The sequence below is a fragment of the Pieris rapae genome, chromosome 17 (assembly GCF_905147795.1).
Source record: "Pieris rapae chromosome 17, ilPieRapa1.1, whole genome shotgun sequence".
NCBI lineage: Eukaryota > Metazoa > Arthropoda > Insecta > Lepidoptera > Pieridae > Pieris > Pieris rapae.
In genome coordinates, this window is record NC_059525.1 from 1,825,373 (window position 1) to 1,838,640 (window position 13,268).

The 13,268-nt window shown below is 31.1% G+C and overlaps 1 protein-coding gene across 1 annotated transcript in view; it reads right to left on the minus strand.

The window, feature by feature from the left end:
• Positions 1–3,883: 3,883 nt before the first annotated feature.
• Positions 3,884–13,268, minus strand: part of LOC110999252 (hemicentin-1-like) — a 154,891-nt gene continuing 145,506 nt past the window's right edge. The window contains exons 15-17 of the mRNA XM_045631859.1: positions 9,472–9,573; positions 8,116–8,273; positions 3,884–7,037 (exon numbers count right to left, since the gene is read on the minus strand). Coding sequence (XP_045487815.1) covers positions 6,918–7,037; positions 8,116–8,273; positions 9,472–9,573 — 380 coding nt within the window. The 3' untranslated portion in view covers positions 3,884–6,917. The remainder of the gene's footprint in view (positions 7,038–8,115; positions 8,274–9,471; positions 9,574–13,268) is intronic.

A 13,268-nucleotide genomic window follows, 5' to 3' on the forward strand; every position in this document is an offset into this window, starting at 1 on the left:
AATTGTTCAAAATTTTATACACAAACAATCTTAAACAACATATTCTCCACTTGTCTTATGTCCTAATATTCTTGTATTGTAACAATAGTTTAAAAGTACATTGTAAGTGTCATGTCGAAACTACGAAAGGGGGAGAAATACCAATAATGATACAAGAAATCCTAGTGAACTTCATTTTTACCTAAATTGTGTGAAATAATGTTTTTCTTTCTACTCGGTTATATTTTCATAGAATTTTAATAAAGTTGTTCTATTATCTGTTACTAAAATGTGAAAGTTTTTATATCGAAAATATTAACATTCCTATTTCAATAGGCAGCAAATATTATTAAATTAATATGGCGGTCCTTAACATACAACTTCAAATAATGTTTAATACTTATTATAAATACGCCCACATGCAATCGCAAGGGATTTATAACACCTACTCTCTATGGGTTTACTACCGTTGTGCAATAAATGCTGATATTATAAAGAGGAAATGTTTGTATATTTGTAAGATATTTCCAACCACGATATTTCTGTGGTAGCGTATTTTCTATACCTCAATAAATTTAATATTCTACACAAATTTTTGTTTCAAGCAGCCTGCGATTTAGGAGTTCTAATAATGTTTTTGTTAATAAGAACAGCAATATTACTAATTAAGTGTATTGAGAATATCCATAGCGCAAAATCACCTACATCATCAGCACACCCCACATACACACCATCACATACATACCCACACTATAACACCGATCACAGAACACAACCAAATTAGGCTTAGTTAAATAAATGAAATGACAATTAGTTAAATGTATTAAATACTTTTTGTTTGTTTGTTTCCTTTTGTAAATCTTTTTGCAGTAAAATATATCATGTATTCCATCTTTGGGTATATTTTCAGTGTATTTGTTTGTAATTATATATAATTTATGTTAGCTGTAGGATTACGAAAAAAATACAGTATATATTCTTAACCTTGAATTCAAACTAATTCAATATAATACAGAATTGGTTTGTTTTATAATTTAATTCAATTCAAGCCAAAATATAAATCCTTTTTACATTGTGTACCAACCATAAACATACCGCAAACCCAACCAATATTCTACGATAAATTTGAAAACGCATCCGGTAATAACGTGAATTTGGCACGGAGCGTTTGCAATTTTCTCCCGATCACGAGAGCTGAGTAAACGTATCGCTTAAGATCGTACGTATCAATTACACAGATGGTCTCGGGCGGTACGTCTTTGTCTGTTCCAAATTGAAACGAAAATTAATCAGGAACTAGTTGTGGAAATGTTTTAAAGCTTAAAGTTTTTTTAGTGATTTGAGTGTTTAAATTTGGAATACTGATTGGGACTTTAATTACTGTTCTGTAATGAAATCGGTTGAATGGATTTTGTTTTTATAAACAGTTGCGCTTTCAAATAGGGATACGCAGTAATTGAAAGTGTTTGAAATTTGAACTAGATTAATTTTCTAGATAGACTAGATATTTAATAGTTTTAAGAGATTTGTATGTCCATTATCATATGATTATAAAATGTAATCCATTATTTCAAGGTTTTTTTTATAGAACTGGGGGGAAAAAGGGAAAGAGGCTCAATGAACGAGGGTTCGGTTGGCAGCCTTTTAAGAATTGAGTTATAACTGAAAAAAATTACAGTTATGACTACACAAATGTTTATGTCTTAACCTTTTTCAAGAAATTTGGTACGCAATATAAACATAAAAAGTTTATTACGATTTTCCTAATTATAAGCTTAACCTCAAATTATTCAAAATCATTCAAACAGTATTATCATCCCTGACTAATTAATGCAGTTCCGCACTTGCTAATAGTGTGGAAGAAATAAGTCCAACAAATTCAACCCTAAATTGAAAGGAAGACCCCCAATTACATATGCACACAAGCTCAGAGGGAACACGCAACGATCGCTACCTCGTCATCCATAGGCTAATTCGACTAAAACTGGTTGAAGCGAGATATAACCGGTCAGAAGCGGTTATTACAAGATTGAAGCGAATTTTGAATTTAAACGGAAAATAAATGGTATTATGAAATTACTTACCATAGCATTTTTATATTTACTACAATTGTATGACTAATTTAATGATTTAAATGAAAGTAAAACAGATTTTTGTGTTTTTTTTTTATTTTTGCAAGGTATATAGAAAATTTTGTAACAGAACTGGCATGTTTCACAGTTATTATTGATTGATAACCTAGAAAAAACGATCAATCAATAAGACAGAACTAACTCAAACTCAAATCACGTTATAATTTATTACAATAAGGACCTTGGTTAGGCACAGCAATATTGTGGGAAAGCATGTTCTACTAATATACATTTCTATTCCTAGGTACATTATTTATTTGCTTTGACTATCATTAAAGTGTATTGACACTTTATAAAGCTGCTTATATTTATGATAAAGACATGTCAATTTAAATGGAAAGTGTCATGAGTATAAGCTGTATTTTGTGTTGTCTAATATCAATAAAAGTTAAAATCGTTTAACGATAAAACGCGGTTAGAGGTCGTTGAAGAGCTTTGATAAGAACTTTTATCTTCAGCTTTTGTCGAAGCAAGGTGAATTTAATGCCTATCATAGAACGTGATGAGCTTACCTTGTTCATGGCCTTAGTAACGGCCACATAGAATTTTCGTAATCCCCAAACAATGGACATTACGGTCGTTTAAATTTTTTCCTACAGAATTTTTAATAAAACCACGGGTATTCTAAACAGGTTACAAAGAACAACAGTTTATAAGGTAACTTTTTACAACATTCCCTTTTGTTACATTCTTAATGCGGTAGGCTGTTATTATGATTTATGGTATAAAGGTATATTGTTATTTTGTATGCCTTTAATATATTTATGCAAGATTATTCAATTATTTTTACTTTGTTGACATAATTTTTTAAAACTCTTACAACTCAAATTATAACATTTAAACGAACTCCATCGCTAATAGTTACATTTAGTTATTATTTAAATCACCTTTACTTATAAAAATCCCTTACTGGGGATAATTGGATTTTAGAAAAATAAATATGCAAATATTATTTTGTATCTCACTAAGCGTGTCGGTTTAAAACATAAATCTGTAGTCATTTCCGCCATGAGGTCGTGTGTTCGAGCCCCGGCTTCATACAACACAAAAGACTGATCAACTTTTATAAAAACTTTCCTATTCCTACTAAAAATGCTATGCATATTATGCTAATGATAATTTTGTTTTGTTGCGAATCTTCATAATAATTAAAAAAATGCAAGTCCATTTTGTAAGTAATCATATTTTCTTACACATTATTTTATCTGCTGTCTTCCGCGCTAACCCGTGGGTGGCACAGGGAGCGCCGATACGCCCATGGGCTTGCGGGGGTTGTCTGGTTCGCGCCCGCATTAAGTTGATAACGTTACGTAACGTTACGTTATGTTGATAACCTTAATACACACATAACCGCAACAATATGCAGTACGTATATGAAATATGCACATGGTGTTAGATTTCTGCATGTGTTTAATTTATCATATTGCTAGGGCGCATCATTCTATTCCTAATAATAATAGCCTTATTGGGATACTAAATAAGTTTAACAACTGGTACAGAATAAAGTTTCCTGTACCGACATAGGCTTTGTTAGCATTTACGGTTAGAATAAGATTTGTTAGCATTTTTATTTTTTAACCATAAATCAGGTCAATTTTGTAATGATGTTAAACGCCGTACAAACTGCTTGCAAACGAGAGACTGACATGTTAAGTGAATAATAAACCTATTGATGTAATTTAATTAAATTCTGTTGTAATGTACACCATAGTTTACTACATAACAACAGTGAAGAAAATAATGAAAACACCAAAGTAATTTCTAATAGGCAAATTTATTTTCAAGAAATTACACATCTGCTTAAAGTAACGATATGTGAAGTCGATATCGAACATCAGAAACAATAACTCATAAAGAATATTGACGTTATTTACATTGAGTGATATTTACTTAAAACTTAATTGCAAATTATTTTCGATTACAATTTTTCAATTACCACGTATTTTACAGTGACTAGATAAGCATAGTTCTCTTATCTATTTACAATTAGAATTTCATTATCAATTCTTAACATAATTTAATAGCATCACAGTGAATTTATTTATAATACAATCTCAATTTACAGTAAATAATCTAATAAATTTTATAATAAAAGTTCTATAGAAGAAACACAATAAGGATACAATTTAATTTAAAGTCGCTATTAAACTGAGTTATCTATATTAAAACAAATGAACATATAAATGATACTAATAGTTTCATCGCGTTCCTTCTTTTAAAGTTACATTCAAGTAATGTGATTTTGGTGATTCATATGTAGCTTCAATTTTAACTGGTTTTAGCCCTTTGATGAATAAATCTTAGAATATATGCTTCTTTATTGGGTCATTAAGTAACTAGAATCAAACAGAGGAAACACTTGAAAAGTTTCTTAATGCTGATCATAGGTTTTTGAACTTGTATACTTCTTTAGGCTTTGTCTATAAACGTATAAAATCTCTGTGATTTAATTAGTAATGTCCAGTTTTCATGGCGCAAACAATGATGTTGATGTTTTTGAAGACACAGATTAGTTACCTCACTTTAAAAGAGGTAATATTTTCGGTATGTAAATATTATAGTTAGTAGAAGTAAGATGTAAGGTAGTATTATAATTTCAATATTGCTAAATATATAATTGTTTACTCACAAAATATGAAAGAATATCATTAAAATATAACACTCATCTAATGTGTGAATAACACTTATATAATATTACAAACATTTCAAAAAAGTTTATTTCATTAGAATTGCACTAGTTTTGTGACTTTATTGTCTGTAATCTACAAACGAACCGTTAAAAAAATTACTAAACGAGAGTAACTTTAAACTTAACTGTGAAATTAATTTAATTATTTTAACTGTCTTAACTTATAAACATATATACAACCGTTAAATTTCATTACTATCTAGACAAATATGGAAACAGTCTTTTATAAAAGAAATGAAACATAATATACTTAGCTAATATAAGTGTTTTTTTATATTTGATAACGAGCGAAGAATTTTTTTATGCAACATTATTTTATTTTGGTACAAATAGATTAAAAGCGCTCAACTCAGCCTTGGCCCGTTTTCTGGTTTTCCCACAGCGTTTCTCAACAGAGAAACAGTTTTTATTTGAGCAGAAATTGTATACGCTATTTTTAATATCTAGTGGACTAGCTTTGGTTTATCTGATAAATATTGCATTTTAATAATAAATTTTTGATTCAGTTCAAAGGGCACGGTTCCTTCCACTTCGACTGTGTCCCAATTGCAGAAGAGACTCATGACCATTAGGAAAGAAGAAAAGTGGTATTAAAAAATATATATTATTGAAGAAACGGCCAGGAGGCGTTCTTGATATTAATATGTCAGAGTGCTCGGAAGTGCGTTGCCGGTTTTTGAACGGTTGGTACACTCTTTTCTTGAAGGACCCTAGGTAGAATTTGTTCAGAAATACTTCAGTGAAGTATTTGGAGTGAGTTGCTTGAAACGCGTAGGATATGAGGCTTGCAAGAATTTGCTACGGCGTAGACATTACGCAGGCGATAAACTAGACAGACTACAGATGTAGTGAGCGTAAGGAATGCACATTCCATACCAAATACCCAAGATTCACATTTAAAAGATACTTTCGTTTCTTTATACAGTCTTACTATGAAACCTGTCAGCATTTGTTATTTGTTGAAATATTTACTAGAAAGTTGTGATGTAAATTCAACGTTATTGTAATTTAGGTCATACCAGTTAAAACGCATTGTTCAAAAGCCCTAGTATAGTGAGAATAACACGAAGAATTTTAAAACTGTAAAAATATGCAGAAAAAATATAAAACCTTTGTCACGTCTGTCTATTTCTACTCTAGGCTTGGCGCGTCAATGCAAGCTTCCTATGTTTTATTCACGACCTATGCACCGCTTGACGCCCAACACGAGGCATAGTACTCTTGATGTTTTTTAAATAAAATTTTGAAATAGCCACGGTGCAAAAGAAAAAAGATCACAAGCTTTTCCAATATTATTCGAGTGCGATTCGCCATCTAAATTGTTAAAGTAGAAAATAACTCCAATTTGCTTGAATTTTTCGTCATTGTTTTTTTTTCTAACAATAACAAAAAGTATTTATTGCGGTTAATAAACTACTAGATTTTATTTTAATGCGTTTTATTCATCAATGACAAGTCGTTTAACAACGTGTTAAGTGTTTTAATTTATTGTAATAAAGATTTGAAGATTTACCAATTTTATCGTAACTAAACGTTAATAATATTTTAAATTACCAGGACTTTTTGTGTGTTTTTGATTTGAATACCGAGGCATTTCTCTTTGTAAGGAATTTTCTTTATTGCTCAAAGAATTAGCCCCTTTGTACTCTGAGCTACAGTTCCACAGTTTGACTGAAAACGATTCAAATTTTTGTTTCTATCTCAATTGCATCTAGCTTTAAAAAATAAAATAATATCCTTTGCATTGCGTTTATAATCTATTTCAGTTTTGTATACTTTGAAGCGATACAGCAATAGTTCCCTTTTAATTTATCAGTATTTAAACCAAAGTGATACACTAAATAAAAGTCTCAGTAATAAAACTCTAAAAATTAAATTAAACTCTCCTTTCAAACCTTTTTCAAGAAACAAATCTAATCGTTGCTTTAATTGTATGACTCGTTGACTGAAGAACTGAAGACACAATTTATAGAATTACTTTGTTTATAATCAATACCACTGTGTGACACAACCAGTGATTGTGTCTTATTAATTACAACGTGCAACAGTTATTTTTTGATAATATTTTTCCAAGTTAGGCCTTAGACTATGGAGGATTCTATCTACAGACTATCTATTTATACACAACTCTCTCTAGCGTTGGCCAATAGAGGTGTCCTGGTCGTGACGACTTCTCTCCGCCGGGAGAGAGTTCCACTTGTCACACTTCTCCGGTCATCAGCCATTGTTCCGATGCTCTAGAATCAAAAATCACTATTAATGTACCATCATTATTAAAGACAAAAGTATTTAAACTAAGTTAACGGAAGTAGTTTATAAATTAATTACTTTTTTCGATCAAAAGAAACGTTATAATCAACAATACAACGTAACTTTAAAATGTGTGTCTGTAATGAATTTGTATATTATATGGAATGTGCCTTTGAGTAATACAATTTTTGCGACATTTATTTATGTTTTGAAGGTATTTTTACTACCGTGAGGTGAACTTTAATAGTGTAATAAGTTCGAGTTTATATCCGATTAAGAAGTTATGTAAAATATAATAGTTCCTTAATCTATGTCTATCCAAGAATTAGCCAGTTGTGCTACAGCCCTATATGGTTTGTTTGGTTTATTTGATTTTCTTCATTACATAGACAAGTAGGCGATCAGCCTTCTGGCTTACACGACCGGGGATCGAACCAACGGATAATCGAGGGATAATCGCACTCTAAGCCATACCACACCGAGACGCCATGGCGACGTGGCCAGCGACGTTGCCAACTAGGTCTTATTGCGTATATATGATGTATGCTAAATCCGTTGGCGACCGACTAGTGACGTTGCCTAGTAGCCAGTGTAGCCAGAGTTGACCGCTTCTCATGCGGCGACTGACGAGGCTGGCTACCTGGCGACGTCGCCATTTGTTTGCACGTGTTTGTATGCTCCATCACTCACTCAGTCACCAATCAAATTAGCCAAATTAGCACACCTTAGCACTTTTTTTTGCTTTTTTATATTAATTGTTTTTTACTTAATTATCCTGAAAGATATTGTTAGTAAGGCTTCTGCACTCCGAATTATTAATATTTTAGATAAAAGATTTTAAAATTTGATTTATTTTATTATGATTTTATTGATAATATTATTGAATTTAATATAGAACTCAATGCATTGGCAACGCGATTTGGTGACTTAGTATGGCGACGCAGGAACGCCAGATGTAGCCATGGGAACGTTGCTGGCCACGTTGCCACACACACACACTGTGAGGTATGGCCCTACATAGGCCAATATCCGATATATTTCTAATAATAAGGGATTCTTCAATACCTGAGCATCAGAAGCTGGCGTGTTCGGTGTATGGGGTGTATTTGATCTGGTATCGTGCAAGCTGTGTGCGCTACGGGATGCACCAACTGGTGGCGAGACAACTGCAGCGTAGGGTGGCGGTTCAGGTGGCCGTTCACAATCTCTCGTACAGTTGAAGTCTACACAAACAAAAAAATAAATAAAAATGTGAGCCGTCACGGGACGCCTGGCAGATGTGAAACATCGATATTATTTTTTTAAAAGTAATATGCAGAAAAGAACAGACTGTGATAGGAAATAAATATAGTATAATGATAAAATAAAATATTACAATTTTTTTCCAGATAACGATGACTATTTGTTGAAAAAACTTTATATTCATTAAATATTTTTAATGTGAAATTTACTACTGCATTTAGACTGTATATCATATAGTGTGGCGACGCGTCGCCACGGCATGCGTCGCCATGCCAGAAATCGGTTTTACGTGCGGCTATAGATGTTTCACATCAATAACATAATATAGTTTTAATGCAAATTTGAAAATCCCTCTGTGATCTTTGCTATTTGAAAATCATTACTACAGAATGAATTTCTTAATCATAAGATTTAATAACACACATTATTCCTATATCCATTAAGTATCTCAAATATAAATTCATTTTGAAAATATATTTATTCTAATTTATAAGCCCTATGTCTATAATTTAGTTACAAAACCATTATTTCGTCGCTGCGAGTATCACAAGAATATTAAATTTACAAATTATTTTAAGCACAAGAAAATGTTAAAATTTGAATAGATAATGCATTTACTCTCATGGGATATTAAATGCAAATTGTATGGCACCGCATAATATAAAATAATATATAGCCTTTATATTCCGAAAGTTAATTTAGTAATGTTAGTCCGATTTATCAATTATATGATATTTCTTAACGGTGTTCTTTTTAAAATTTACATGTTATTTGTAGGCACAGTGTTAATAAGTAAATATAACACTGTTGGCATTATTTAACAATGATAGGTTAATTTTATCTCTACGCACTATATCGCCCCATATTGCACAGCATAATAATTTTGGTAAGGGTTTTTTGAACACATACTACTAATACCGTTTTTTCAAATTGAAGTTAAGTTCTCCTATCAACCGTGCCTAATTTATAAACATCTAGGTAAGATTAGAATCCTATTCTGGGAAAAAATTGATATATGTAATATATACGTTTATTTAACGAACTGCAGTACTATAATTCGATCAATTGGTAAACAAAACACAGTCGCTCGGATAGATTACTGTATCGGTTGCTCACGATTGTCAATAAAAGTATCTGAGTACAAAGCATTCCTGTTTCAATAGAGAAACAAATACCTACCCTTTCCTAGAGGAACTACGTCCGGGTTCTTGTCGTCTCCTATGGGTGAGTGGTTCGCACTTTGCATTGATCCTTTATACGCCTTTACTGTTTGCACTGGCGCTGAAAAATAAATAATATTGAATACAAATGCGTTAGATATATTTTAGTGTATTATTCTTATATATGTCGTAGTGTAATGTGTACAAATATGAAGAAAGGAGTCTGTTGTCATGGTAACGTTTATGTTAATGGTTACCATGGTAACAAGCACGATGCTATATTTTGTCCAGGATTTATGAGGCCTTCACAGTCATTTATTTTTTATATCTTTCGTGGTAATCTAATGAGATAAAACGTACGCCACAGTGACGATGATAAATCATTAATTTACATTATTGTCCTATAAATTTAAACACATTTATTAATTTAGGTAACTTTTGCACAAACGACTCAAAATTTTCAATTACTCCAAATTTCCAGGTCAAGCAATTTTTTTAAATATATCACATCAAGGAGCAACGAAGTTTGCGGAAGCAGCTAGTCTAATATATAAAATTCTCGTGTCGAGGTGTTTGTGGTTAAACTCCTCCGAAACGGCTTTTCTGATTCTCATGAAATTTTGTGTGCATATTAGGTAGGTCTGAGAATCGGACATCTATTTTGTCATCCCCCTAAATGTCAAGGGTAATCCACACCCATTTTTTTTTCAATTATAAATAATTCTTTTTTTTTTTGATAAAATTTTTTTATGATACAGGATTAAAAATTACATACAACCCCTAATTTTCACCCCTCTACGATCAACCCATATTTTTTATTATGAATGATAGGTATACATGGCAAAACGACGTTTCCCAGGTCAGCTAGTATTACTATACTATTCCAGTTTTATACAACAAAACTACGTTATTTGAACATTATCAAATAATAGTCTGAACTTTCTATGAGAGTCTTTTATTAGACTATTTATATTTAGTACGAAATTTCAGCTTCAGAGCTGCAAAGCTGTCTCAAGAATGTCAATTACTATTTGACTAGTTTGGACACAATTTCAATATTAAATTGACTTTGATGGTCAACCTTTTGTCATTATATCTAGCAATCGAGTCGATGCGGAAATAGAACTATTTGAGTTCTGAGTACTGATTTAGTAATCAGTAACATTATTATTGTTCTAGAGTATTGAACTTGATTCTTTATATGTATGTATGTATTAGTTTTGTAAATTATTGATCTTTTCTTAAATCCACTTAAACATTCATGAAAATAGTCAACCCATTTATTACAACTTTGTCGGAAAAAATTGGATCGTCTTTACCGTCGTATGTTTAATAATAATATTGGCACGAGAAGAATCTCGAAATAAACACATCAACCAATCAACTTCAAAACTCTATGTGTCAAAAGATCAGATTAGTAAAAAAATAAATTGTCAGATATTCTCATATGCATATAATTCACTAATCTGACATTTTACTTAGGAAAGAATTCAAGGATGATCAAAAATATAATCTGACGATTTCCACAAGCCGAAGTATGTCCGAAGTGCAGTGTTGTATGCCTATATTAGTTTAAAAATATTAACTACGAGTAATATTAACAGTAACATAAAGTGTGTGTTTTGTGGTGAAACTACCTAGCAAAAATCTACAATAGATACATTAGAAAAATGTATTAATAATTTAGAATATCGTCAAAGTAAACCGGTTTATGATTTATTTAAATTATTATATTTAAAAAACATACACTTTTTTGCTTTTTTACTGAGCTTATCAACCAACTAAGTGAATAAAGAAAATATTTCTTTAAACTAATTTATTACAAAAGTGAAAAAGGCCGGGGTCGTTCACTATAACTTTCTTAAATATGGTAAGACGATTACGATAGATGTCTCTTGTCAGCAATTGCAAACCATGATGCAAACCACTATATATAAGCATTTTTCTGAAATTTGGATAGCTTCTTGCAAGGTAAAATACGTCTATGTGCTAAATTCGCACAACATCAATCATTTCTCCATCACATAAAGTTACTGAGGCATCACGTTCACATATTTTCAAGTAAAATATCCTATAACTGAAACATTGACGTCTCATCAATAGCCAAATAACACGCCAAACGACACTTAGGTATCGATACATACCTGGCACTAGGTCACACTTCAAGAAATTATTGCTTCCCCGCTTTCGAATATAAATTGAAGGCTTATAAATTCTTGAAATATAACACTTAAATTTTACATATTTATTGCAGATATAAGCTTTCCATTTACGATGTTTAGTTGTATAACTGTGCAATTATATAATAAAAAATAGACTAACAAGAGAAAAGGTTTTTGGAAGAAAAAAAATTAAACTAAATTTTCTTTACTGGTAACATTTATACAATACACTGAATATATATCTATTTTTTTTCTTTCTTTATTTAATTTAAATTAATCTTAAGGAAATATCTCTTATAAACATATTTTGGACTAATTAATCTACAACTTCCTTGATTCAATCTTGCATATTATAAAGGACCTATAGAATTCTAAATTTCTAGACCTTGGGTAAAAAGTGTTTCGTATTGGTTCGTACATACGGACGATTACCTACTTATCTTAAAAATTAACAGACAGAAAAGAATGAAATACAAGGAAAACAAAATTTGTATTTGTATTCACCTATGTACGAAATTACGTTGAAAATATTTTATATAAAATACAACATATGGACCGAAGCTGGCCGACTCACAGGTGTATTTGAAAAGCCGTACTTTTCAAAAACGTTATGCATTTGTGAATTCATAAACAAACTATTCCTTAGCAATTCGCCAGTAAATTCACTTTTGGAAATTAAATAGAAAGCACTCAACCGTCGAACGGAATTGAAACTGTTCCATTTTGTTGAATATGCCCGCAGAATATGTCATTGACTGTGCGTTTCAATGTTAGAAATTTATAACTCGAAAATGTATTAAATTTGGAACACTATTCCTTTTGCGCTATTGGAAAGTTAATACAAATGTCGTGTGAGTGACGAAATATGCAATTTTTAAGGGGCATAAATCACACAGGAAATGTAGAGAAATGTGTAGCTCTGTGAATTTCTAGACGCGCGGGATTCTTTCTATTCTTTGCATGCACTGACGTAGATATTTTGGCTCACCATCTTGTTGTGACATTTCGCAAAGAATTTATAACACATTCTTATTTTAGTCATGAAATAAAGGTATGTTCTTTTATTTTATTTGTACCAAAATTTGTATAGAATGAACTCACACAAGTCCTTTCTCTGTTACGATTGTATGTTTTATTTAGTTTTGATTTTAATATGTGTACTTCTTTAACCTGATAATGTTCGACCAGACTGGCCCGAAGGCTGCAGTCGGCGAAGTTATATTTAAGCTAAGCGGTCGAAATAACTTTGATAGCACGTTTCAGACTATGACGTTATATCAATGATTTCTAACCAAAGATAAAGGTGTCACAAATGAGAATACTACATTTTACTTTTTCAAATGTTTCGTTATAGCTAATCTTTGTCTGTGTTAGCAAGAATAAACTATTCTTAGCAGTAAAACGGCCTTTTAAAATCTTTTGTCATATATATTTTGATTTTAAGTTAATAATATCAAAATATTTAAGTATGTATCTTTTATTTAAAAAAAATCATATCTTATTTTTATTTCAATTAACTGGTAAGTGGAACCCAAAACATACATTGTGAGTTCCAAAGTTGGCTAGATACTGAATTGGATTTCCAAACAGATTTCAAAAATGAAAACTAATTTTAAATATTTCAACTAAAGCAAATCCGTTATGCGTTCTCTTT